This window comes from Astatotilapia calliptera, chromosome 7 (genome assembly GCF_900246225.1).
Source record: "Astatotilapia calliptera chromosome 7, fAstCal1.2, whole genome shotgun sequence".
In the NCBI taxonomy this organism is placed as follows: domain Eukaryota; kingdom Metazoa; phylum Chordata; class Actinopteri; order Cichliformes; family Cichlidae; genus Astatotilapia; species Astatotilapia calliptera.
Window position 1 is genome coordinate 48,147,713 of NC_039308.1, and position 27,553 is coordinate 48,175,265.

Genomic DNA, 27,553 nt, shown 5'->3' on the forward strand with positions numbered 1-27,553 from the left:
ACCCGCTCGCTCCCCTTTCTGCTTGTATGTATACAGACGTGGTGGTGAAGATTTAGGTGCACCAGTCATAGCGGCTACACACACCCATACCTCGCCTAAACATATGAGTGGGACACAGACTAACACAGCACAGAAAGACACACACATATGTACATGCACAGAGAAGGGGAAACGACACCAAAAATACATAATAATAACACAGGTCCATGACTGCCCAGGGGTCCTGGGTCGCCCAGTCCCAGGACCCTGACAGTTTTGCAGAAATTGTCCTCAGTGTCAGAAGACTTCAATTAGGGTCCCCACCAAATTACCACTCCAACCTCTCCCAATCATTGGTACAGCATTTCAGCGTCTTGACATGGACATACTTGGTCCTGTGGAAAAGAGTAAAGCTGGAAATAATTTTATGCTAGTTATTACAGACTATGCTACGAGATACCCTGAAATCTTTACATTAAAAACCGTTAAAGCAAAAACTGTAGGTTCCTCATTATTTCAACTGTTCTCAGGGGTTGGATTTTCATTCGACATGTAAACCAGATTTTAACTGATCAAGGCACTAAGGCACGCATTGATTCATTTTGTAGGGGTTTTTTTTCTCTTCTGGGATTTCACACAGCCCAGGAAAAATCATTAATACATAATGGGCTTGGATTGACAACATTATGAATGAAAATGCGCTATTTGGAAGCAGCCCACCCCCTCCCCTTTCAACAGGTTGTGTGTGAGACTTCAGCGCAGCAGAAAGCAGATGCACTAAAGGCCCTCGCGCTCACTTTTCACGTATATGTGTGTAATACAATTTAGAAAACACATTGGTGCAAATTTTAAGTCTATATCATGTCTTCTGTTTGTTTTTTGTTTTTTTTCATTTAGTTTTTTTTTTGTGAGCTATTTATTAGATGCCGCTCCAGCCAGCCAGAGAATCCGCCGCCCCTCTCCTCCTGTGCAGTAAGCAGCAGGCACACCTCGCAAATGGAGGGCACCCTTACTCCCCACAAATGGGCAATAGAAAACTAATTGGTCCCTATGCAATTCCCAAAATGCCCTGGCATAATGTTGGGGCAACTTGGGTCTAAGCAACTTTTTTTCCAATGCCCATGATTTCGCCCATATCAAAAACCACCACTGCCAACAGCATGCTCTAATCGTTCTAATTGAATATTATGGTCGACAGTGTCAAACGATAAATTGAGGTCTAGCAGGACAAGCACAGAGATGAGTCAGCGGTCAGAGGCCATAATCGTTTGTAATCTTCACAAACGATCTTCTTAGCAGGTTTCAGAGCTCATCACAGTTTCTGTGCTGTGATGAGCTCTGAAACCTGCCTAAAACTCTTCAAATAAGCCATTCCTCTGCAAATGATCTGTTAGGTGTTTGACAACTACTCTTTCAAAAAATTTTTGACATAAAAGGAAGGTTAGAGATTGGCCTACAATTAACTAAGTCTGCTGGGTCTAGAGATGGCTTTTTAAGTAACGGTTTAACTACTGCCAATTTGAAGGCCTGTGGTACATAGCCAATTATTAGAGATAGGTTGATCATATTTAAGATTAAAGCATTAGTTAATGTGTAGGACTTCTATGAGCAGTTTTGTAGGAATGGGGTCTAAAAGACACGTTGATGGTTTGGAGGAAGTAATTACTGAAGTTAACTCAGAAAGATCAATTAGAGAAAAAGAGTCTAAATGAATATTAATGATACTAAGTAGCTGTAGATAATATTATATCTATGGGATGATTATTGGTAATTTTTTCTCTAATGATAAAACTTTTATTTGTGAAGAAGTTCATGAAGTCATTACTAGTTAACGTTAAAGGGATGGTTGGCTCAAAAGAGCTCTGACTTTTTGTCAGCCTGGCTACAGTGCTGAAGAGAAACCTGGGGTTGTTCTTATTTTCTTCAATCAGTGATGAATAGTAAGATGTTCTGGCTTTGCGGAGGGCTTTCTTATAAAGCAACAAACTACTTCTCCAGGCTAAATGATGATCTTCTAAATTTGTGACACGCCATTTCCTCTCCAGCTTACGAGTTATCTGCGTGTTTGAGAATTATACCACAGAGTCAGGTACTTCTGATTTGAGGCCGTAGTTTTCACTGGAGCTACAGTATCCAGAGTCGTACGTAGTGAGGAGGTAAAATTATTAACAAGATAATCGACCTCTGTTGGAGTAGTGTTCAGGTAGCCACTCTGCTCTATGTTGGTACAGGGCATTGAAGATGATAACAGTGGGTGGATTATATTCTTAAGCTTAGTTACGGTGCTTTTAGAAAGACATCTACTTTGATAAAGTCTACTCTCCACTGCTGTGTAATCAATTATTGTGGTGACCCTGAATCCACCCTTAGTTATGCTGCAATAGACGTAGGCTGCCGGGGAGTTCCCATGATGCATTGAGTTTTTCCTTTCCAGTCACCTTTCTCACTCACTATGTGTTAATAGACCTCTCTGCATTGAATCATATCTGTTATTAATCTCTGTCTCTCTTCCACAGCATGTCTTTCATCCTGTCTTCCTTCTCTCACCCCAACCGGTCGCAGCAGATGGCCGCCCCTCCCTGAGCCTCGTTCTGCCGAAGGTTTCTTCCTGATAAAAGGGAGTTTTTCCTTCCCACTGTCGCCAAAGTGCTTGCTCATAGGGGGTCATATGACTGTTGGGTTTTTCTCTATACCTATTATTGTACGATCTACTGTACAATATAAAGCCCCTTGAGGCGACTGTTGTTGTGATTTGGCGCTATATAAATAAAATTGAATTGAATTGTGCTTCGAGATTTCTGGTAGTTAGAATGATACATTTAAACCAACATAATCATCCTGCTGCAACCAGGTTTCTGTAAGTCAAAGTCAATCAATTTGTTGATCAATTATTAAGTCATGTACTAACAGAGACCTAATGTTTAATAATCCAAATTTCACTGTTTTACTCTTTGGTTCAGATGTGTAAACTGTATTGCTCTTTCTTTGTGATTTTTTATGTTTAAGTTGTTTATTGCTGGTTTTTAGTTTGTTTTCTGTCTGATTGTGAGCTGACATAGTGTCAGTGTAAATGGGTTTTTTTTGGTTTTTTTTTTTTTGGGGGGGGGGGGTGTAACAGGAGGTGAGAAGCTGCAGAGAGGCGTGTAAATCTGCGACTCTGCTTCCTGGTCCCAACTCTGGATAGTCTAATTTTTTTTTTTTTTTGGGGGGGGGGGGGTTAATAAATTTGTCCATATTTCTAGAAATGAAAGCTGCTCCATCCAAAGTGGGATGGATGCTGTCTCTCCTAACAAGACCAGGTTTCCTCCAGAAGGTTTGCCAGTTATCTATGAAGTCCACATTGTTTTTTGGACACCACTCAGACAGCCAGCAATTTAAGGAGAACATGTGGCTAAACATGTCATTCCTGGTCTGATTGGGGAGGGGACCAGAGAAAACTAGTCCGACATTGTTTTTGCAAAGGTACACACCGATTCAATATTGATTTTAGTGACCTCTGATTGGCGTAACCGGGTGCCATTGCTGCCGACGTGAATTATGATTTTACTGAATTCACGTTTACCCTTAGCCAGCAGTTTTAAATTTCCCTCAATGTCACCTGCTCTGGCCCCTGGAAGACAATTGACTATGGTTGCCAGTGTCTCTAGCTTCACACACTCAGAACAGAATCACCAATTACCAGAGTTTGACTCCCGGCGGGTGTGTCGCCGAGTGGGGAAAAACGGTTAGACAGATGAACAGGTTGGTGGTGTACCTGGGGCTTCTTTTTAAGACTATGCTTCCTCCTCACCGTCACCCAGTTGCCCTCTTTCCCCAGCTGCTTGGGATCTGCCGGGAAACAGCTAGCGGAGCCTACACCAGTGTTTTTCAACCTTTAAGTTGCGGCATATTTTATAGATTAAATATATCCTGTGGCACACCACCAACCAAACTTACTCCAAAATGACACATTGTAGCCTAATATAGTACATATAATGGCAAGTTAATCTCTCAGTTTGTTTATACTCAGTGTGAAACCTGGGCCTGTCTAGATGAACACAAAGATGATATTCTGGCAGGAATTGAATAAAGGCATACACGAAGCTCTTCCTCAACAGCTCTAAATCTCTCCGTTTTTAGTTTTCTTTTCAGAGGTCTTGTCTTGACGAAGTTTACCATGCGCACAACATCATCCAACACAGGAGCTAGGTCTGCTGGTAAAGTTTTGGCAACAAGCGCCTCAGGGTGCAGAAAACAGTGCGTAACAATAACATCTGGGTGTATCGCTTTCACTCTGCTAACGAAACCTTTGGTGCGCCCGACCATGGCTGCTACTCCATCAGTGCAGACACTCGTGCAGTTTTCCCACTTAAGTCCTCCTTGTTCAAGATATTTGGATGTTACCCAAACAATTTCCTCTCATGTTGTTTTTTCTGGCAGTGCCTTGCAAAACAGAAGGTTTTCTCTGATGGAGTCCCCATCCACAAAACACACATTGGCCAAGAATTGGGAATGTCCACTAATGTCCGTAGACTCATCAAGTTGCAATGAAAACTTCCCACTGAAGCATATCTTCTCCAAAACCACACTTTCGATGTCTGCAGACATGTCATCAATACGTCTGGCAATTGTGTTATCTGAGAGCGGGACTTTGGCTATTTCTTTAACCGTGTCAGGGCCCAGCATCTTATTCACAATGGCTTTGCAGGCAGGTAGTATTAATGTCTCTGCTACGGTATGTGTGTTTTTTTTGGATTTGGCTAAAAGTTCAGCTTTGAGAGCTCTTTCAGACACCTTTGTGTTTTTTCTCATTAAAGTTACCTGTTTCTCAGCGTGTTCACGCAGGTGAACAAAATAGTCTGTTCTTGTTTTGAAGTGAGGGATGTTTTGTGTGGAGATGGCATTTAAGCTTGCTTGGGACCAAAAGCACTGTTTGAGAGCTTTTCTCCACACACCAAACATAACTGAGTTGGTGCAGTCCAGTGAAAGTAAATCCGAACGAAAGGTAACTTTTGCTGTATTGCCTCGAGCTCACTGTTTTTGCTTTCTTTTGACTACCGCTCATACTCAGCTCTCCTGGATTAGAATTTTTTCCAGGGCCCAGTTTGGAGTCTGCAGTTTTTGTTTTCAAATATTTATCCATCTTTGTTGTACGTCTTGCAGTTGCCACGTACCACGCGCATCACTTACTGTGTCTTAACTTAACAAGGTGATATTGCGCTACCCACTGCCACCCACTGACATAAAAGAGTAATTACGCTACAAGTCACTGCATTGAAAGCACAGATGCCCAACAATGATTTTATCATTTGTAGTAATTATTAAATTTTATTTTTGGACCAGTTCATTAAAATTAAATAATTTCCCATGGCACACCTATGTGCCGGGGCACAGTGGTTGGGAAACACTGGCCTACGCTACCTTTGGCTGCACCAGCTACAGGGGCATGACTAGCTACGGGTGAATGAAGGGTGCAAAGCTGAGTCTCCAATTCAGTAATCCTGGCCTCCAGAGCTGCAAATATGCTACATTTGTTACAAGTATCATTACTGCTAAAGGAGGTGTGACCAAGTGGTCGGCGGGGTTATGAACAAAATAAATAAACTTGACAACGCCACCTAGGGGAATTACACCCCCAGGAAATATATTTAAGAAAAATAAAGAAAAGGAATAAAAGAAGACCGCACAGATTCAAGGATGCACACTGAGGCAGGTTGGCTTCCAATATTAAAACAGTTTTATTTATAGAAATGAATAAAATATTATAAATAATATATTATAAATAATATTTTATAAATAAAATATTAAAAGTCAAGATGTAGCATCATTATTGACAGTGTCCTACAGTAAACATAAACAACCGTGGAACTTGGACTTACCAGCAGCCGTGGAACCAAAAGAAAATCACACCAAAAGAATCACTTCAGACCACCCAGTGCTGTACAAAAGAAAGTGTGAAAACGACCCACCACCTGAGGTCCCAGGGCCACTGGCTCGTCCTCCTTCACTGAAATAAAACACAGAAAAGTATGTTAAAAGAATAAAAGGACACTGAGCGTCAGGCTCGCTACAAATCATAAAAAGACTAAAACACACTTTAATAACTTTAATAAAAGAAATCACACACACGCGCACACACACAGAGGAAAGGCTTATTCCCCACGGGTCAAACTACCACTCGTGCTGGTAATAATTATTCTCAGGCGTAGGCCGGTCTGGCTCCCCACCGGCTGAGACCGGCCACCCAGGCGATTTAGAGTCCCAGCACGACACTCGGGCAGGGAATCACTTCAGCCCGATCACAGAAGCGTGGGTACGAGCAACAGTCCAGGGTAAAATAGAACACCAGGCGAACCCAAAAAAAGGTAAGCCTACTTAATAAAAACAAGATAAGACAAAACAAGACAAGACAGCAGACTCCACCAAGAAGGAGTTCACAACAGCAGCTGAGAAGGCAGTCCACTCTTCCAATTTAGGTTGGGCAATTTACCATGGAGAGGTGAGTACAGCAGTGAAGCCCTGAAACAGATAAATGTAACCTTAAACTCTTATAGCTATGAATGCTAATAAAAGTAGTTCTAACGGCTTACCCCAGGACCGGAGGCACTATACTCTCATTGGTGGAGATACCACGAACACCTCTCTCCGCAATGGCAGAATTAAACAGACTGCTGCGCTACAACAGGCCGGAAAAGTATATTAACACCAATTCCAGTATTCGGAGGGAATCTGAGGTTAAGCGAGAGCATACCTGTAGCTGTCATATAATCGGCTCTTGCTGATCAGTCTGTCGCAGTACGCCAGCATTTACTGCTGTATCGCACCAGAAGCTCAGGAGGGATTAATCCAACAAAACATCGGCTTAGCTTTATACGGGCTAGCGCCACCCTGCAATCAATGTGCAGGTGGGTTCCCAATTAACCCAATTACCTGATACAGAGAGCGAGGGTGGTAGAGCGAGCGAGAGAGAGAGAATGAGAGAAGAAAAAAAACGGAAGGCGAGTAGCCCATCTGGCTACATCTACCCCCCCTTTTTTGTATTGGTGCCCCGACAATAACTCAAGGAACCTAACACCATGGCCTGAATATGGCAAGCTGAGCATTAGCAACTGACGCGGATTCAACAGGACGTGGCAAGTGATAAACATTTGAGTGCTGACCAGCTGTTGAACGTGCTGTTCTCCGCAAATGTGGCCCACTCATCTCAGACTGTTCAACAGAGCCTGAGGAAGAACCTGGGGGAGCAGAGGTCGAGGGTGCTACAATCACACTGGGAGTGGACCTGAGCTCCACCGATGGAACTCTAGAGGCATCGGGAAGTGACACCACAGGTGCTACAGGGTGTGAGGGTACCTCAGGGACAAGGAGCCACAACTCGTCGTCACTCAGAGAGGTCTGCTCTGAGTCAGCAGGTACAGGTGGGGGTGGAACCGGTGGACCAGGTGTAGGCGGCCCTAGGCTGACCTGTGCCTTTAACATGTCACGATGGACATGTCGAACCTTCTCCAAGTCTCCCACGGGGGCAATGGTATAAACAGCCCCGTTCTCTTGGGGTGCCCTCAACACCTGATAGACCACAGAGCTCCAAAGGTCCTGGATCTTGTGCCGGCCCCGGGCGCTGTGATCTCGAAGATACACCAGCTGACCGACCTTTAAAGGAACAGGGTGGACTCTCTGGTCATGCCGCTCCTTACGACGGTCAGCGGCCAGTGACAACCGTGCCCGAGCTCCCTCAAAAGCCACCATTAACCTGGCTTGGTGCTCGGCCACCCAGTCCTGTACCTCTCCAGGCACTGGGTCCTGAACGCGGCCTAGAAGGGAATCAATAGGCAGCCTAGGATCCCTGCCAAACATCAAGAAAAACGGTGACTCTCCAGTGCCCTGATGCGGCGTGCTATTATAGCAAAAGAGCACATGCGGTAAGCATGCAGCCCAGTCGCGTTTCCGAGATGATGGCAGAGTCCGGAGGAGGTTATGGAGGGTTCGGTTAAACCGTTCGCACTGCCCATTACCCGCTGGGTGGTAAGGGGTTGTACGGGACTTGGCTACCCGATACAACTCGCATAACTGTTGCATCACCAAACTCTCAAAATTTCTACCCTGGTCAGAGTGGAGGCGGCTTGGAATGCCAAACTTAAAAAAACCACTCTGTTAACAGGGCCTGGGGCACAGTAGAGGCCCGCTGGTCCCGGGTAGGGACTGCAACAGTGTATTTGCTAAAAACGTCAGTCATAACCAAGACGTTTTCAACTCCACTACGGGAAGGTTCCAACACCGTGAAGTCTATGGCCAGGATTTCATTTGGCCTAGACGCCAACAGATGACCCATATAACTATGAGACCCCAACTCTGAGTCCTTTGCGACCTGACAGCGTTCACAACGCTGAACCCATTGCTTGATGTCAGAGGACATCCCGGGCCAATAGCAACGCTGCCTGACCAGTTCAGTGGTACGCTCAATACCTTGGTGCCCATGGTCCTGGTGCAGCTGCCTCAAGGTCTCAGGCTTTAGAGCCTCTGGAAGAACAAGTTGGAGGGCTTCCTCACCTCCACCTGGACGCAAGATACGGCGAAAAAGGATGCCATCCTTCTCCACCAGACGATCCCACTGACGCAGCAGAACCATGACTGGTTTGGGGACCTGACTCCTTTCCTCCGAAGAGGGCGGGGTGTGCCTCCTTCAGTATACCAAGAAATCCTTGAGGAGGGGGTCAGCCTCCTGCAAAGCACGAATATCCTCCAGGGAGTGAGATGGAAAGGCCCCAATCTCCAACTGAGTAACGGAAGGCGAAACGGCTGGACACTGAGCCTGCTGAAGTGAAGTCGGGACACAAGTCCCAGGCAACACACCCTCGGCCAAGCTGGAGCTCGTCTCATACTGTCGAGAGAGAGCATCAGCATTCCTATTACTGCGGCCTGAGCGATACTTGATCTCAAAATCGAATGCCGCCAGCTGGGAGGCCCACCTCTGCTCGGTGGCACCCAGCTTAGCTGAAGAGAGGTAACTGAGTGGATTGTTATCGGTGTAAACCACACACTTCTGCCCCAGCAGGTACTCCCGGAACTTCTCGGCCATGGCCCACTTGAGCGCAAGAAACTCCAGCTTCATGGAGCTGTAATTGTCCATATTGCGCTCATGTGGCCGAAGACCTCGACTAGCATAAGCCACTGGCCTAATGACACCTTCTACATCTTGGGAGAGAACTGCACCTAAACCACTGTGGCTGGCGTCAATCTCCAAGATAAATGGGCGCGTAAAGTCAGCATATGCTAGCACAGGTGCAGACACAAGCTTTGCTTTCAGGGCCTCAAAGCTCTCCTCACACTGAGGGGTCCAAATAGCACTCAAACTCTGTCCCGAGCCCTTCTTTGTCTTTGTGCCAGCCGATTTAGCCACCACTTGATGCAGGGGAGCCGCCAATGCGGCGAACCCCTCCACAAAGCGCCGGTAATAGCTGGCGAAACCCAAAAAGGATCGCAACTCTGACACGGAACGAGGACACTGCCATTTGGCTACTGCGTCAACCTTGGCTGGATCGGTCGAGACACCCTCACAGGAGATTACATGGCCCAAGTAGTTAACCTTCTGCTGGAAAAAGGCACACTTTTCTAACTTAGCCTTGAGCCCCTGTTGCTGCAGCCTTGCCATCACCATCTCTAGCCATTGCAGGTGCTGAGAGACAGACGAGGAGAACACAATGATGTCGTCTAGGTACAGCAGTAATGACTGGCACTGCTGATCCCCGAACATCCTCTGCATTAGGCGCTGGAAGGTACCAGGAGCATTGCACAGCCCGAATGGCAGAATTAAACAGACTGCTGCGCTACAACAGGCCGGAAAAGTATATTAACACCAATTCCAGTATTCGGAGGGAATCTGAGGTTAAGCGAGAGCATACCTGTAGCTGTCATATAATCGGCTCTTGCTGATCAGTCTGTCGCAGTACGCCAGCATTTACTGCTGTATCGCACCAGAAGCTCAGGAGGGATTAATCCAACAAAACATCGGCTTAGCTTTATACGGGCTAGCGCCACCCTGCAATCAATGTGCAGGTGGGTTCCCAATTAACCCAATCACCTGATACAAGGAGCGAGTGCAGCGGAAAGAGAGCGAGGGTGGTAGAGCGAGCGAGAGAGAGAGAATGAGAGAAGAAAAAAAAACGGAAGGCGAGTAGCCCATCTGGCTACAGAGGCTGAGGAGTAACTAAACATCTGACACAATGAGCAAGAAAGTGCAGGAGGGACAGGTGAAGTAGCCATGGTGCTAGCGACTTCACAGTGAGTGAATACTTTGGCTTTAAATTAGGTAGTGAGTACACAGAAAGTGTGCTTCGGATGAAGCACGCGAAGATTATACTATGAAAAAAAAGGTATCTAAAAGTTTTTAATTAAATTGCTAAGCAGGTAAGCTACTCAAAAACACCACTGTGTTTGAGCAGGAAAAGGAAGTGATACTCTACCGCAGAGAGAGCGAACACCAATTGACAGCGCCTTTACTTATTTACTTACCTGGATGATTGAGCATGCATCAAAATATATTAACCACTTAATTTATTAACTGATCACTGATTGGTAGTGTAGGTGCTACCAGCTCCCGCTATGTAGGGGTGTGGGTATGTACAAGTTGCCCTGAACGACTGAGGGTGATAGGATGTGGGTCCGTGACCCCCCTAGTACAATTGACCCTGGTACTTACTACATGCTTACATGCTGCCCTGCACCAAACGTTCAATTAACGGCCAAACTCAGCCTAATCCAACTAGAAACGGTGGTGGGCCTAAAAGAAAAGTGCAGCTAAAGTTTGCTCTCGCTCCAACGCCCTGTCCCCACGTTATCTACTTTGATTATGGTCCGCAGCGTCACCCGTTGTGGCTCGCGGCTACACAAAGCCAAGCTTCACGCAAGGAGCAAAACTCTCGAGACTTCTGTTTCACTGACCTCTCTGGTACCCCTTTTGTCGAACTGTGAGGCTTTCTTAATGTGGCTGGCCCTGACAACATGCGGGAGACAGCTACTTCTCTCCTCTTCTTCACAAATACACACACCCCAGAGAACGTGCGTGGGTTCTGTCCTTTTTGATTTTCTCTTGCCTTACTCAGACAGGCCACTTGAGGCACCATATGTCAGCTACAACAATCTACATTCATGTGTCCTTACAGTAGCGCCAGAGTCTACTAAAAACTCAAGCTGATGTCCTGTAATCTGGAGAGTAAACTGTGGCAGGTCTCTGTCAGCAGCTGATGAACTCAGTATTTGGTAGCAAGTGTGTGTGTATATTTTTAACAGTAATGAGAGAAATTGCCATCTTTATGAGTAGCTTTCATTGGCTGTGTGTGACAGTAGGTGGGCTAATGAAATTATCTGTGTGCGTGTCTTATTTTTTATCTTTAACCTTTTGTTGCGATGCTGAGGACCCTTCCCTTTCTCAAACTCCACCCCGAGTCAGTCGGCCTGAGATTCCTGCTTTTTAGGACAATCCTTAACCCAATATTAATGTGTGACCACACTAAAAACAGCCTTAATTGTTCCATGTTTTCTTCTCCCTTCACCTCTCCACCTCTGTCTGCCTTTGCCACAATCCACTGCAGTTCATGGTTGTGATGTGTTCATTGTCTTATTTTTTTCTCAGTCTCCTCAATTGCCGTTATAACTCCGCGTGTGGCAAATATTAAACTCAGACAATCTTTCCAAGTCCATTCACAAACATTGATATCGAAGGTGAACTTCCCAGGTTGTGATTTGGAAGGGATCTCTTCATCCATGATGGTGTTTGTATATGCTACTGGTCTCCTGAACTCAATGCAGTTGGTCTAGAAGTATATTGTGTCATCAGATGACAGCCTCAACATGGCATTTAATCTGTTATTAGACTCAATTGGTTTCTCTCAAAATGTAAAAGAACCCACCCACCACTTTAATCACACTCTAGATCTTGTTTTAACATATGGCATCGAACATGAACATTTAACAGTGTTTCCTGAAAACCCTCTCCTGTCTGATCATTTCCTGATAACATTTACTTTTACAATAATTGATTACACAGCGGTGAAGAGTAGACTTTATCAAAGTAGATGTCTTTCTGAAAGCACGGTAACTAAGTTTAAGAATATAATCCACCCCCTGTTATCATCTCCAATGCCCTGTACCAACACAGAGCAAAGCAGCTATCTGAACGCTACCCCAACAGAGGTCGATTATCTTGTTAATAATTTCACCTCCTCACTACGTACGACTCTGGATACTGTAGCTCCTGTGAAAACTAAGGCCTCAAATCAGAAGTACCTGACTCCGTGGTATAATTCTGAAACACGTACCCTAAAGCAGATGACTCGTAATCTGGAGAGGAAATGGCGTGTCACAAATCTAGAGGATCATCATTTAGCCTGGAGAAATAGTTTGTTGCTTTATAAGAAAGCCCTCCGCAAAGCCAGAACATCTTACTATTCATCACTGATTGAAGAAAATAAGAACAACCCTAGGTTTCTCTTCAGCACTGTAGCCAGGCTGACAAAAAGTCAGAGCTCTTTTGAGCCAACCATCCCTTTAACGTTAACTAGTAATGACTTCATGAACTTCTTCACAAATAAAATTTTTATCATTAGAGAAAAAATTACCAATAATCATCCCACAGATGTAATATTATCTACAGTTACTCTTAGTACCATTGATATTAAGTTAGACTCTTTTTCTCCAATTGATCTTTCTGAGTTAACTTCAATAATTACTTCCTCCAAACCATCAACGTGTCTTTTAGACCCCATTCCTACAAAATTGCTCAAAGAAGTCCTGCCATTAATTAATTCTTCGATCTTAAATATGATCAACCTATCTCTAATAATCGGCTATGTACCACAGGCCTTCAAGCTGGCTGTAGTTAAACCTTTACTCAAAAAGCCATCTCTAGACCCAGCAGTCTTAGCTAATTATAGGCCAATCTCCAACCTCCTTTGTGTTTTTTCTGTGTATTATCCTCAGTTACTTTGACTCAAAGGCATCTGCTGTGATGCTCACACCTCTGACGTCTTACAAGTGTCAGCTTTCTTTTTATAGATATAAAAATATGGATATGTACTGATAAATGATCAGAATTATAATATTTCTGACTGTCTAATGCAAAATATCCCTGATTTAAATTGAATTGAATCAAATCGTGGATTGAATTGAATGGGGACCTTGTGAATCGGAATCAAAACAATTCTAGAAATCAGTGACGATGCCTTACTGTGGAATATTTAGCTCGCCCAGGTTATAGTTCTAATGAGGTTGATGGTGTTGGTCTGCCATTTTGCTTGTGGAGGAGATTGATCCAGTTCCAGTTTTACCTGCTACTGACCCACTGAGACATTTAATATCATTTTTCATCCCTGTCCCTTCTGTACCATTTGCTCCTTTTATTCCACATGCAACTGTCCAATATACAAATCAGCGCCTGGGATTAACTATTAAACAAATGCACAGACTGCACAAACAAATAACGGCAACTCACAAAGAACTGCACCAATTACTATGCCAAATTACAACTTGGCCTATGGCATCAATTCTTCTTCTTGTCCTTAGCGGGCGACCAGTGGCGGTGGTCTGCCGCGCAACCAGTATGCTGCTGTAGGTGCCCCAGGTTCTCTTGCTTGACCAACGATTATCTTCCACGCTTTTCGATCTAAGGCGATGGTTTTTGCCTGCTCGAGGTCAAGTCGAAGGGCCTTCAAATCATCCTGGATTTGTTTCATCCATGTCTTCAATGGCATGGCATCAATTAGTGCATAAATATACAAAAACTATCAAGTTACAGTCAAAATACATAAAAATCATTAAAGCTGCGGTCAACAGAAAGTTTTGCCTCATGCTCACCCTACCTTTCTGCTCATCAACATCAGGTGCGGTGAACAGGTGAGTGCTAGTGATGGGACGTTCTGTATCGAGGCTTCGGAGCGTGTGTCGAGTAATGGAGGGGGCGTTTCCGCGAAGCGCGTATCGAGGCTTGCTTCATTTATGGGAGGAGCTGAAAATGATGACGTCCGAAGCCTCGCTGCCCGGCTGTACCACGTGACTGGTTCATGAAGTGGTTCGAACTTTGCCGCGAGATATGACAGCGATATAAACCCCTCAGACTTCATTCAAAATGTGGGTGTTTGATGGAGAGTTGCGGTTAGAGAGAGTTTGGAGACCGTTTGGAGGTTTATGAGAGTGAGGAGAGAAAGTCAGGAGAGAATGGAGCCAGCTAAGAAGAGGAGGATGTCCTCCCCTGTGTGGGAACATTTTGATTTTATTCCTCCCAACAAGGTATGTAAATTTCTACAGAAGATGTATTTTCATGATACTGATGGTGCAATACAATTTATGTTGAGCTGTCTTGACTTTTGTACAAGGTGAAGTGTTTGCTATGTGCCAGGGAGCTGGGATATAACAACAACATCCATGCTTAGGCACTACAGAGCTTTGCATGAGAATAAGAGGAACACCGATTGTGGAGCAAGACCAGGTGAGCCATCAAATGTCATGATAATATAGCATGCAGTAATGTTACTAAATGATATAACAATATTATACAACTGTTATAAGTTACGTGTGTGATATTTATATTTGTGCTTTGTCTTTATTGTCTTTCCTCAGGAGAACAATCTCAAATAGATGAAGACCTGGTCAGCATGGTGATTGAGGACTCCCAGCCATTTAGCATTGTGGAGGACAAAGGATTCAAAAGATTTGTTAAATCATTAAATCCTAGCTATGTTCTCCCCACTAAAAAGGTCATAAAAGCAGTGAAAATTTAGTTTTTACAGAATAAAATGTGAACAGGCAGGACTGAGGCTCAAAGCCTCAGTGTGTAGCTGTCCATACCTCAACGTTACAAAAGCACAACTACTGTCCACACCCCAACCACACCTCACCTCACAGTAAATGATCATTTCCATTTCAAGCATTTCCAAATAATCATTTCCCATACTGCCACTATAAATATACACAGTATACTGCCATCACTACAATATACATGTTTTACACACTCCTTTTGTTGTTGACATTTACAGGCTGTGTGCAAAATGCCACACTCTTCAAATTCATGCCAGCTATTATTTTTACGTCCAGTAGGTGTCCTGCTAGAGCAAATGAAGCTTCATGAAGCTTCGCGTTGGGGTGAACCAATTGGATGAAAAGCTTCAGTGCTTCATGGGGCTTCATCTGCCCATCACTAGTGAGTGCAACCACATTTATCGTCTACCACACCCATGAGACACGCCCCACACCTGTGCACCAATACAGCTAGTCCATTTAAACCAACCCACTTAGTCAAAAAAGGAGCAACTCATATGGCTCCTACAACTAACATGGTTGAACATCCTGGATTTACAGGAGTTTTTGCAGATGCACAGTTCCTACAACAGAAACATGTTTTACCCATAGAATGTCAGTTTCTTCCTAGCGTTTTTACTGTTGCACTCATTTTAGCAATAGACCCAAAACTTTTATGCAGTTTGCGAAAGAAAAACATCAATCAATCAATTTTTATTCATATTGCACTTTTAAAAACAACTGTTGACTAAAGTACTCTACAGTAAAATAATCAGATAAAATTTTAAAGGAAAGTAAAATAAAAGATAAGAAAATAATAAGAATTAAATAATGACAGACACATACAGAATTAAAAGCCAAAGAGTAAAAATGGGCCTTTAAATGAGTTTTAAAAGTATCCAGTGTTGGAGAGGTCCTGATATTTAAAGGCAGTTTATTCCACAGTTTCAGAGCAGTCACAGCAAAAGCCCTATGTGTTTTAATCTAGACCTAGGGACAACTAGAAGCATTTGGTCTGCAGACCTCAAAGATCTCGTCGGAGCATACCAATTTCAAAAGATCAGAAAGATATATAGGAGCTTGTGGAATGCTGTCATGTAGTCTATAAAACAGTTTTGTTCAGTGGCAGTCAATGTTCCCTCTAATTTTTCATGTTTCTGAGTGTGTCTTTTTCCGTGAGTTATTCTGTCTGTCCAGCTCACATCTCCAGTGGTTGTACACGCTGTCATTAACGTGGCTTCACTCCACATCAGCCATGCCGCTTTGCTAGCTAAAACACCAGTGTCGGCGCATAAGGATGCTATCATAGCCTGTCGACGTTGATTAGCTGCATATATACAAATGTGAATCGCATCATTGGCTGGACTATGGGATAAGGTGGCATCGTTCTAATCCCATACTGGAGCAGACAGTCACTTGCTGACTAACACTGCAAGACAGAATTGTTAATGTATATATTTTAATTTCAATTCAGGTTAGATTTTTTTGTGGCAACACAGATTTTCTCTGCGCAGAGACCGTGCCAGCAGTGCGCAATTACGCAATCTTAGAGGGAACATTGGTGACGGTTACCCTGGCTGCACACTTATTTTTGTCAAATACACACTGTTTATTCACATCTTCTCAGTTTCCTGTCTCTCTGTATGTTTTTCCCCTTAAACTGCTGCTGTTAGATGTAGTGTGTGTGTGTGTGTGTGTGTGTGTGTGTGTGTGTGTGTGTGTGTGTGTGTGTGTGTGTGTGTGTGTGTGTGTGTGTGTGTGTCTGTGGTGGTGGTGGTGGGTGGGGATAAATACATGTTCCACCAGTTCTTCAGAAACAGGAAACAGTTAATCTTATTTATACAGCAGTGGATGTGAGTCATATTTAACCCTCTGAAACATTCTGTTCACTTTCATTAAAATTAGGCAGGTTAATTAATTCTTTGGTTTTTTTTTTATTTTCATCTTTAATCTTTTGTTGCAATGCTAGGTACCCCATAAGTTGGACATTATTTGGACGTAGTGTTTTCAGTGGGAGAAACATTTCATCATTCATACAAGTGACTTTTTTCAGTCTCAGCTGACTACAGGTTTCTCCAACCTTTTTTGTATAGCCAAATTAGTTTATTGGACGCATGACCATAGACTTTTGTGAAAAGCAATGAAACTTTCTAGAGAGTACGCTCCATGTATTATGCTCAGTGGCAAACTGAGCATAATGACCTGCAGTTATGAACCACTCTCTGACAATAACGTGGTGCTGAAAACACTGTGTTATGATTTTTTGAGAGACTGTATTTCCATGTTCTTTGTCTAAGGTCAAGTCTTTTGTTACCCAGATACGCATTGTCACCAGCGGGAGGAAGAACTGCTGCTTTTCTTTGCCACATCACCACATATATTGATTCTCACACACATACTCAAATAGATACTGTGCAGTTGCACTTCCTGTGTGTCCTGTTATCTTTTCCCCTTGATCTCACCTTCTTGCTTTTTCCCTCAAGCTCTTGTACCTGCATCTGTGAATGTCAGGCAGGCTTTTTCTTTTGATGTCCTCGTGGAGACCAGGCCTCCAGTCAGCCCACAATGTGCGCATCACTTTATTTAACATACGTCATTCACACTCGTTCCTACATGTACTTTTGATTAATGATAATCTTAAAGTAATCCAGCATCACTCATGTCATGATCCTGGGTCCTTTTGACCCAGCGTTTTGTGTTTTCTCTTCGCGATTTTGGTTCTGTTCTTCCTCTGGTTAGTGTTTACTCTGTTCTGCTCGTGTGTTCCTGTATCCAGTCCACGTTTCTTAGTTTGTGTCCTTTCATGTGCAAGTTCCTGTTTTATTGTGAAGGTCTGCGTCTTATGTGAGTGTTTTCAGTTTGCCTCCCTAGTCTCGTCGTGTTTATCACTCCCAGCTGTGTCTCCCACCTGTGTGTAATCTCCCTGTGTTCTCTGAGTATATTTAAGTTGTATTTTCTGTCTTAGTAGTTGCTGGTTCGTCTGTGTTGTTTCCCCTCGGTCTCCCTGCGTCTCTCCGTATGTATTTCCCCGGACCTCTGCATCTTCGTTTCTGGTTTGTTTTGTTAGTTTTACCCAGTTTAGGTTTTCCTGTTTCACCTTCACCCACGCCATTGCTGTTTGTATTTTCTTTTGTTAAATAAACACTCACCTGCTCCAGAGCTGCTGCCTTTTGGGTCCTTTTCTACATTCCACACGGCTTGCCCCGGCAATCCGTGACAGTACGAACCAGCCACCATGGACCCAGCAGCAGTAAATCCGTCCGAGGAGCTCCGGGACGACGTTACATATAACGTGGAGATTCTCCTCGGGCTGTGGCTTGAAAACCCTCCAGAGGAGCTTCGCCGCATCGTCGAAAGCCGGCTACAACGGCTCTTTTCCGGCCTGCCATGGCTTCTAAAATCGCTTCCTCTGACCATGCAGGCTTTTCTCCAGCACACACCTCACCTTCTCTCAGCCACTCCTGCCTCGCTGCCCGACTCGCCGGATGTGATCTTGCCCGGCCCGTCGGAGCCGTCTGCAGGGAGGAAACGCCGATCGCGCTGCCGACACGCCACCCCACAGCCGCACGTTCGGACTTCTAATTCACCGGCTGTGGTGAGTGAGGACTCTGTGTCTTTTCCAGACAACGTGACTGTTCATTCAGGGGCTGTGTTTTGTGTGGCGGATGTCAACGCGAGCTGCGTATCGCCTGTGCAGCTACTCCCAGCTCAGTTAGCTCCCCCGCAGCAACTCCCAGCTCAGTTAGCTCCCCCGCAGCTACTCCCAGCTCAGTTAGCTCCCCCACAGTCCTTCACAGCTCAGTTAGCTCCCTCGCAGCCACCCTCAGTTCAGTTAGCTCCCTCGCAGCCACCCTCAGTTCGGTTAGCTCCCTCGCAGCCACCCTCAGTTCGGTTAGCTCCCCCGCGGCCACCCTCAGGTCGGTTAGCTCCCCCGCAGCCACCCTCAGGTCGGTTAGCTCCCCCGCAGCCACCCTCAGGTCGGTTAGCTCCCCCGCAGCCACCCTCAGGTCGGTTAGCTCCCCCGCAGCCACCCTCAGGTCGGTTAGCTCCCCCGCAGCCACCCTCAGGTCGGTTAGCTCCCCCGCAGCCACCCTCAGGTCGGTTAGCTCCCCCGCAGCCACCCTCAGGTCGGTTAGCTCCCCCGCAGCCACCCTCAGCTCAGTTTCCAGAGTCCCCCTCAGCTCAGTTTCCAGCAGCCTCCAGTGCCGCCTGTAGCGCAGGCCCCAGTAGCTCCAGTATCATCGGCTTCACTCATTCACTCCATGCGGGGAGACAGTTTAATTTCACCTCAAGGTGCTTTTTTTGGTTCAGCCGCCATTGGCGCAGTTTGCCGCTCCAGGGCCACCCCAGAGGCTAGGTCTCAGTCCCCAGCTGATTCTGGACCCCTGAAGTCTAGGCAGCTACATGAGAACTGCGCCATATCAGCATTGCCTGTGCAGGGCCCGTGCTCAGTGCATTGCCAGTTGCCTTCGTGTTTGCCAGAGGACTCCATGACTGCTGGCTTAGTGTTGACTTCTGCTGGAGGGCCCGAGGGACTGCTCCGGCCTTTGTCTCTAGTCTCCGCTGGAGGGTCCGAGGGACCGCTCCGGCCTTCGTCTCCTGTCTCCGCTGGAGGGTCCGAGGGACCGCTCCGGCCTTCGTCTCATGTCTCCGCTGGAGGGTCCGAGGGACCGCTCCGGTTTTCGTCTCATGTCTCCGCTGGAGGGTCCGAGGGACCGCTCCGGTTTTCGTCTCATGTCTCCGCTGGAGGGTCCGAGGGACCACTCCGGCCCTTGCTTCCTGCCTCGTCAGCTGGAGGGCCCGAGGAGCCCGTCCAGCTCCCTACCTCATCAGCTGGGGGGCCCAAGGAGCCCGTCCAGCCGCCGGCTGCAGCTTCATCGTCCTCCTCACCTGCTGCAGCTTCATCGTCCTCCTCACCTGCTGCAGCTTCATCGTCCTCCTCGCCTGCTGCAGCTTCATCGTCCTCCTCGCCTGGTCCAGCCTCAGGGCCTTCAGCCTCGTCTGGTCTAGCCTCAGAGCCTTCATCCTCGCCTGGTCCCGCTTCATCCGAGTCTTCATCCTTGCCTGGTCCCGCTTCATCCGAGTCTTCATCCTCGCCTGGTCCCGCTTCATCCGAGTCTTCATCCTCGCCTGGTCCCGCTTCATCCGAGTCTTCATCCTCGCCTGGTCCCGCTTCATCCGAGTCTTCATCCTCGCCTGGTCTAGCTTCTGCCTGTGCTTCGCCTGGTCCAGCTTCAGCCTGTGCTTCGCCTGGTCCGGATCACCATCGCCTGAGTCGCCGCCGCTGCCTTCCGCGCGGTCGGCCCCCTGAACTGCTCCGTCGTCTCCCTCATCGCCGCCGTTGCCTTCCGCGCGGCCGGCCCCCGGACCCTCGTCGCCTGAGTGGCCGCCGTTGCCTTCCGCGCGGCCGGCCCCCGGACCCTCGTCGCCTGAGTGGCCGCCGTTGCCTTCCGCACGGCCGGCCCCCGGACCGCCATCGCCTGAGTGGCCGCCGTTGCCTTCCGCACGGCCGGCTCCCGGACCGCCATCGCCTGAGTGGCCGCCGTTGCCTTCCGCACGGCCAGCCCCCTGAACTGTTTGGACTCCTGTGCGGTCGGCCCCCTGGCCGGCCCCCTGAACTTTTCTGTTTTGGACTCTGTTTTCCTGTGCTTTGGTGTGCTTTTCTTTTGGTTTTGGTCTTGTGTTTTGTTTTTCTTTTTGTCTTCTGGTGCTCCTGTTTTGTTTTGCCTCGTGCCCTCCGTCCTGGGCCCCCTCCGCCCGCCCTGGTCGGGTTTTCTGGTTTTTTTTGGGCTGTCAGGAGCCAGCCCTTGAGGGGGGGGGGGGTTCTGTCATGATCCTGGGTCCTTTTGACCCAGCGTTTTGTGTTTTCTCTTCACGATTTTGGTTCTGTTCTTCCTCTGGTTAGTGTTTACTCTGTTCTGCCCGTGTGTTCCTGTATCCAGTCCGCGTTTCTTAGTTTGTGTCCTTTCATGTGCAAGTTCCTGTTTTATTGTGAAGGTCTGCGTCTTATGTGAGTGTTTTCAGTTTGCCTCCCTAGTCTCATCATGTTTATCACTCCCAGCTGTGTCTCCCACCTGTGTGTAATCTCCCTGTGTTCTCTGAGTATATTTAAGTTGTATTTTCTGTCTTAGTAGTTGCTGGTTCGTCTGTGTTGTTTCCCCTCGGTCTCCCTGCGTCTCTCCGTATGTATTTCCCCGGACCTCTGCATCTTCGTTTCTGGTTTGTTTTGTTAGTTTTACCCAGTTTAGGTTTTCCTGTTTCACCTTCACCCACGCCATTGCTGTTTGTATTTTCTTTTGTTAAATAAACACTCACCTGCTCCAGAGCTGCTGCCTTTTGGGTCCTTTTCTACATTCCACACGGCTTGCCCCGGCAATCCGTGACAACTCAGGACATACCTAATGCAAACAGAATTCACTCCCATCATTTGAATGCAGCTGAACTCATAATCTCGATAATAGATTATTATTATCTCGATAATACGTTCATCAGTTCAAAGTTCATCAGTGGGTTTAAACAAATCATTTAAATTTCAAACACAAGACATTGGTAGGTTATGACATACAATTTAAACTATACATTAGTATTTACATGAGCTTTGCCACTTTGGAGTAATGCTGATCATTTGTTTTCTTGAACAGTGTGTATTTCCTCAAGTCTTCAATCTGCTATGCAAAGCGGACTTTTCAAGCAAAATTTGTAACAGGTTAAGTGTGTGGATTCTGTCTGTCTGTGGATTTTGGAGTGTGACTGTTTGAGGTTGTAGACAGGTGTCTTTTATACTGATAATGAGTTCAAACAGGTGCCATTAATACAGACAACAAGTGGAGGACAGAGGATCAAAGGTCTCTCAGAGCCAGAAATCTTGCTTGTTTGTAGTTGACCAGATATTTATATTCCACCATAATTTTCAAATAAATTCTTTAAAAATCAGACAATATGATTCTTTTTAAGTGGGACGACTTGCACAATTGGTGGCTGACTAAATGCTTTTTTGGCCCACTGTAGTTTCATCATCTGAGGAGCACAACATCAGTATTACATTTAAATCCAGCTAATAAACTATACCTGGCATTGCTATGAATACATTTTTTTTGCAGGTTCATATTTAGAAATGTGACAGTTTGATGCATTCTTAGTGTGTTATTGTATTTTGTAGTGATGAAATAGTTGTAGATCTGGTTTTCATGAGCTTCCTGTTCCAACCCCCAAAAGCTTCAAAAGCCACAACTTGTGGTGAGTCTCTTGTTCTTGTACAACTTTCTCCTCTCCACATTGCAGCTGAGCTGAGAACAGTTTGAGTGATGAATCCTCCAGATTACCCGACTGAAGACGTGCCATTGCAGGGCGTGAATTATGGTGGACTCCCTATTCAGCCTGCAGTGGTCCAGCAGACTGCTGTGAACATCAACACAGATGTACCAGTCATCATTGAATACCCGCAAGACCATATCATCTGGTCAATCTGCTGCTTTGCCTACGCAAATCCTTTTTGCCTTGGACTTGCAGCTCTCATTTATTCCATCAAGGTGAGTTTATGGTAACAAATTTTAATTTCTTAGAAGTGTTTGTGTGTGTGTGTGTGTGTGTGTGGGGTGGGGGGTCAAAATAAAATGGTACAGGACAGAGCTCAGTAAAATAAAACCTAAAAAGTGAGAATAAGTTAAAAATAATAGAACAAATGGCTGACCAGAAGTAGTAATAGCAACACAGGAAATGTCAGATATTAAAGTTTTTAAAGTGTATAAAATGTTTTCATCCTTCCAGGCCAGAGACAGGAAGGTGGTTGGAGATGTGGATGGTGCACGACGTTATGGCTCCACTGCTCGCTGTCTCAACATTATCTCCACAATCATAGTTTCGACTGTGTTCTGCGCTTTAATAATTGGGATTACTGTTCTCACTACTACTATAGTTTCATACCGTACTCCTAATTTAAATTCACCCAGAGAACAGTATGGGTTTTCGTATTAAAATAAATTTTGCAACCTTCTATAACTTTTTAAATGCATCATCTGGGGGGGGAAAAAAAGCCATTTTACAAAAATCTTAAATGGAAGTCTTCTCTATTTCTTTACTGACAAGTTTTGTTTTCAGACTTTGTTAGTTGATGCATAAATCCTGTTAGTAAATCGTTAAGAAATAAAAAGCTTCACATTTCAATAAATGTCTCTCTATTTTACTGTGCTTTACACATTTTTGACTACTTATAATTTTCTTTTCTTTTTTTAACTTTCTTTTTTCCCCCAACCGGTAACATAGTTTAATATCATGAGTGGGGAAAAGGGCAGAGTGATGTTTTCCTTCTCTGAAAATAGATAAAGTGACTATGTTTCACTCATGTGCATTTCCAAAAAATACTACAGCAGTTATAAATTTAGTTGGATCAGATTTTCAAACCAAGAAATGTCCCTGGGCCAGACATTTGAGGCAGCTTGTAAGCAACAGGTAACAATAAACTTCAAACCAATATAAAGGAACTAATAAAAGAAGTATTATTTATTCATTGTTTTGCTTTAAAAGTTGATCACATCTGAAAATATGCACAAGAATGCATGCATTTAAATAACAAATGAATTGTAAACGAACAGAATCTGAAGTAGTAATAGTTTTTTTTTTATTTAAAAAGCAATAAACTTTGCCCATATCGGACATCTGAATGTGCACAACATTAATGATTAAATCATATCAAAGCCATCACTGCAGAAACCCATTACATTATACACACAAATATAACAATTACATCGTCACCCTGATGGAACATAATTTTAATTTTAAGGCAGGCATGGCTTGTTACTCATCCAGTATATTCAATTTTATTTGTTGTAGCCTACATATATGTTAACATGTAATTACTCTGTTGACATTAGTGGGAGAAGTTATTTATCCATTTTTTGTTCTGTGCATTGAATGGGAGCTGATTTTTATTGAGTGTGTGAAAAACCTTAATCACATTTTTACGTTGATCCAAACACACTGAGGATGACTGCAACTTAACGTCTGTTCACCCTCACTTGCTGTTTGTTCATGATTTCCAGTCTGCCTGCATCTCAGTTTAGAGTTTTGTTTGCTTTTGTGTAGTGATGGCCAAATGAAGCTTTCTGAAGCACTGAAGCTTGTATTGAAAAACGGTTAATTACTCGAAGCTTTTCAACACAGTCCTCTCTGGTGACATCTGGTGGCCAAAAATACAAAGAGCAGCTTGAATCCACAAAATAAAACCAACTGCTTCATTACGATCGCCTACTCTACACAGTGGAGTTTTGTCTGATATTGGGCCGCTGTTGTGTTGCTTTGAACCTGTATTTTTTTTGGTGGTTAAAAAAATGTGTTTTATTTGTTTAATAAATAGTTTTGACCAGTAAACTCTCCTTGTTTAAACATGCATCATGGTGTGGTCTTCCTTTGCTTGTGAGTTCTTGATGTTAGTAAATACAATAATTGAAAAAAATACCACGTTACATATAATATATACATATAATTATGTACAACACATTATGGAGTATGCTTCTGCTGTGAGGTCCTGCCTCCATGCACTTATGCAATTAATCGCTAGACAGGTGCATTTATAAATAATATTATAGTAGGGAAATTTTCCCAGACATATTTTTGACCTGGGGGTAGAATTGATTGTGAAATGGAAAGGAAAATGCTTATGAAATTGCAAATTAAAAACATGATGCATTTAAGGTAACCCTTTTTCATTTTTATTTAAAAAGAGAATTTGTTCTAATGTGCGATGGCAGAACCTGTTCCTTTTGGTGGAGATCATTTATCCTGCCTTAAGGAAAATCCCTTCACATGGCCCAGAGGAGGCTGGAGTGCACAGAAACTGGTAGAGATGCAGTTTTACAGTCTACCTGGGCCCCACCAACTATCAGCTAAAGAGAATAAATAAATTCAATTGCTGCACATTTGGCAGACTAACATTTTCAGATTAATTAAACAATAAAATATATATTTTTACAACATTACATATAAAGAGTCAAGTGGAAGTTTTTTAAGTTTTAAGTTATTTAATGATATTTATATTATGGAAGCAGATTTTTGACATTTTACCTTTTTCCCGTTTTCAGATATAATAAACACGCACAAAACAAAAGTAAACGGCCAGAACACAAAGCTGGAAAACTCACCCGATTGACAAAAATCAACTCAAAATTCTCCCACACAACAGAACCCCCTCTATTCCTCGCTGGCTCCAAATTTCTCAGTGGAATGATCAGTGTTTCGCTATCTGTCACCATCAAAACACTCCACAAATCCCGTGAATGACTCGCTTCCTTATAAACCATTGAATCAGATACCAAAGCAGTTAGGTTCCAAATGAAGCTTCGGACGTCCCCGATCACGTGACTCTGGCCAAACAAATCAAGCTTCGATACAGTGCTTCTGAAGCAGTGTGTTGATTTTTTTGACACACGCACCGGAGCTTCAGCTTCAAGCGGGCCATCACTACTTTTGTGAGTTTTATTTTATCTTGATGTTTAAAGCTGCATTTTCAGTTGAAACCTCGTTTCCTAAGAATCCTGCATTTTGGGTCCACCACTCCTGCCTGCCTGCCACACAGCCGACCATGACATATCCTCTCACAGACAGGCAGCCAGTGTAAAGACCTCAGAGCTGGACTGATGTGGTCCACTTTTTTGGTCTTAGTGAGGACTCGAGCAGCAGAGTTCTGAATGAGCTGTAGTTGTCTGACTGATTTTTTTAGGTAGACCTGTAAAGATGCTGTTACAGTAATCAAGCCTACTAAAGATGAATGCATGGACTAGTTTTTCCAGATCCTGTTGAGACATCAGATCTTTTATCCTTGAAATATTCTTGAGGTGAAAGTAAGCTGATTTTGTTATTGTCTTAATGTGTTTTTCTAAGTTTAGGTCTGCATCCATCACTACACCCAAATTTCTCGCCTGGTTTGTGGTTTTTAGGTGTATAGATTGAAGTTCTCTGGTGACCTGTAATCGTTTTTCTTTGGCGCCAAAGACTATTACTTCAGTTTTGTTTTTGTTTAGTTGGAGAAAATTGTGGCACAACCAGTCATTAATTTCCTCAATGCATTTACCAAGAGCCTGTTCAGGGCCTTGGTCTACTGGTGACATTGTGATATATATTTGTGTGTCATCTGCATAGCTGTGGTAGTTTATTTTGTTGTTCTTTATAATCTGTGCTAGTGGGAGCATGTAAATGTTAAACAGAGGGGGTCCCAAGATGGAACCTTGGGGAACTTCACATGTGATACTTGTCTGCTCGGATGTGAAGTTACCTATTGATACAAAGTATTTCCTGTTTTCTAAGTATGTTTTGAACCAGTTTAGTACAGTTCCTGAAAGACCTGCCCAGTTCTCCAGTCGTTTGAGTAATATGTTGTGGTCAACTGTATCAAATAAGGGGAATGATGTATGTTAACCTCAGTCCTATGTCAGCAAGTTTGAGTAGGTTGTGAATGTCGTCTCCTTCACCTTCGTGGGCAGAGCAAGTCCAACTCATTGACCACAAGCATTCTCTTTTCAGATGTTTGAATATATTGCTCAGAAAGTAGACACCGACTGTGGAGCTGTATTTGGGTTTTTTTTGGGGGGGGGGGTCTTGCCTGCTGTTGAGCAGGAACATTGTGATCTCCTCTTTAAGATCACAAAAACACTCAAGCATGCAACCTTTACGCGGACTGTTGTGAAATGTGGAGCAAAGAGAGACTGAAGTCCCCCTGACTGCCCCTTGTCATCACAGCTGAGGGAATAAAAGGACTTGAAAAGCAGCCTTGTGTTAATAATGTGTTGAAAGTGGTCAGCGTGCAAAAACAGAGCTTTTCCCAATCTGCTAGTAAGGATTAGATATAAGTCTGATTATATGTTAGCAGAGAGATCTGAGTAGTGAAAATTTCTGTGCAGTCTATTCTAGTTTTTGTGTGTAGACATGATCCACTATTGACCTGTTTAGTCATGTCTGAGTTTGAGAAGATACTAACTGTGTTGCCTACCCATGATTGTACTTTTGAGAAGGAAAAATAGTGTTAAACACAGAATTATGATTCATATGATATTTTTGCTGATAGTTAATTATGCTCATACTGATCAGAACATAATCAGTGAATAGAAAGATATTTGAGTTTGGCTAAAATAATTGTGATATCATGTGCAATAGGAAATCATGGAGACTATGTCGACCTCACAGTCACTCCTTTATTTACACCACTGGGGCATGCACAACAAAAACCGGCACTGCTCTCCAAAAACTGTTGCTGAATAAGTATTCTTCACTCACAGACTGCAACATCAGTTCCAGTTTCCAGCTGATATCTCAGTTTGTTACTATCACAGCTGATGGTTGATGGTGATGGGGAGTGGGTCCTCAGTGGATCAGGCTTGGTCAAGTGTGTTCCATGGATTCTTGATTGGATTTTGATCTTGGAGCATGGAGGCTCATAGGAATTTGACATGTTACTATGCGGGAGTGTGCTCAGTGTTTGAGTAGGTAGTCCATGTCAAAATGACTTCCACATAAAACCGAGGACCCAAGTTTCCCAGCACAACGCTGTTGAAATATTATTTTCTGCACTATAAGGCCCACTTTAAATCCTTTAATTTTCTCAAAAATCGATAGTGCACCTTATAATTTGGGGCGCATTATGTATGAATTTCCGGTAGAGATGGGTACTGGTTATGGTTCTGACATAAACGTTAGTAACCTGACTGAAAAGTAGCGCACATTTCGGTGCTTTATTTCGGCGCTTTTTTTTTCTTCCTGAGATGTCATACACTTTGGATTCAGCCAATCATTTTACCTTTCAACGGATAGTAGGCGGGCC

The 27,553-nt window shown here is 44.3% G+C and overlaps 1 protein-coding gene across 1 annotated transcript; it reads left to right on the forward strand.

Moving 5' to 3' along the window:
* Window positions 1–21,966: 21,966 nt before the first annotated feature.
* LOC113026449 (dispanin subfamily A member 2b-like) lies at window positions 21,967–22,927 on the forward strand. Its single transcript, XM_026175257.1, has 2 exons — window positions 21,967–22,274; window positions 22,513–22,927. The coding sequence occupies exons 1-2, from the start codon at window positions 22,050–22,052 to the stop codon at window positions 22,717–22,719; spliced, it is 432 nt and encodes a 143-aa protein (XP_026031042.1). The 5' UTR covers window positions 21,967–22,049; the 3' UTR covers window positions 22,720–22,927.
* The last annotated feature ends 4,626 nt before the right edge of the window (window positions 22,928–27,553 follow it).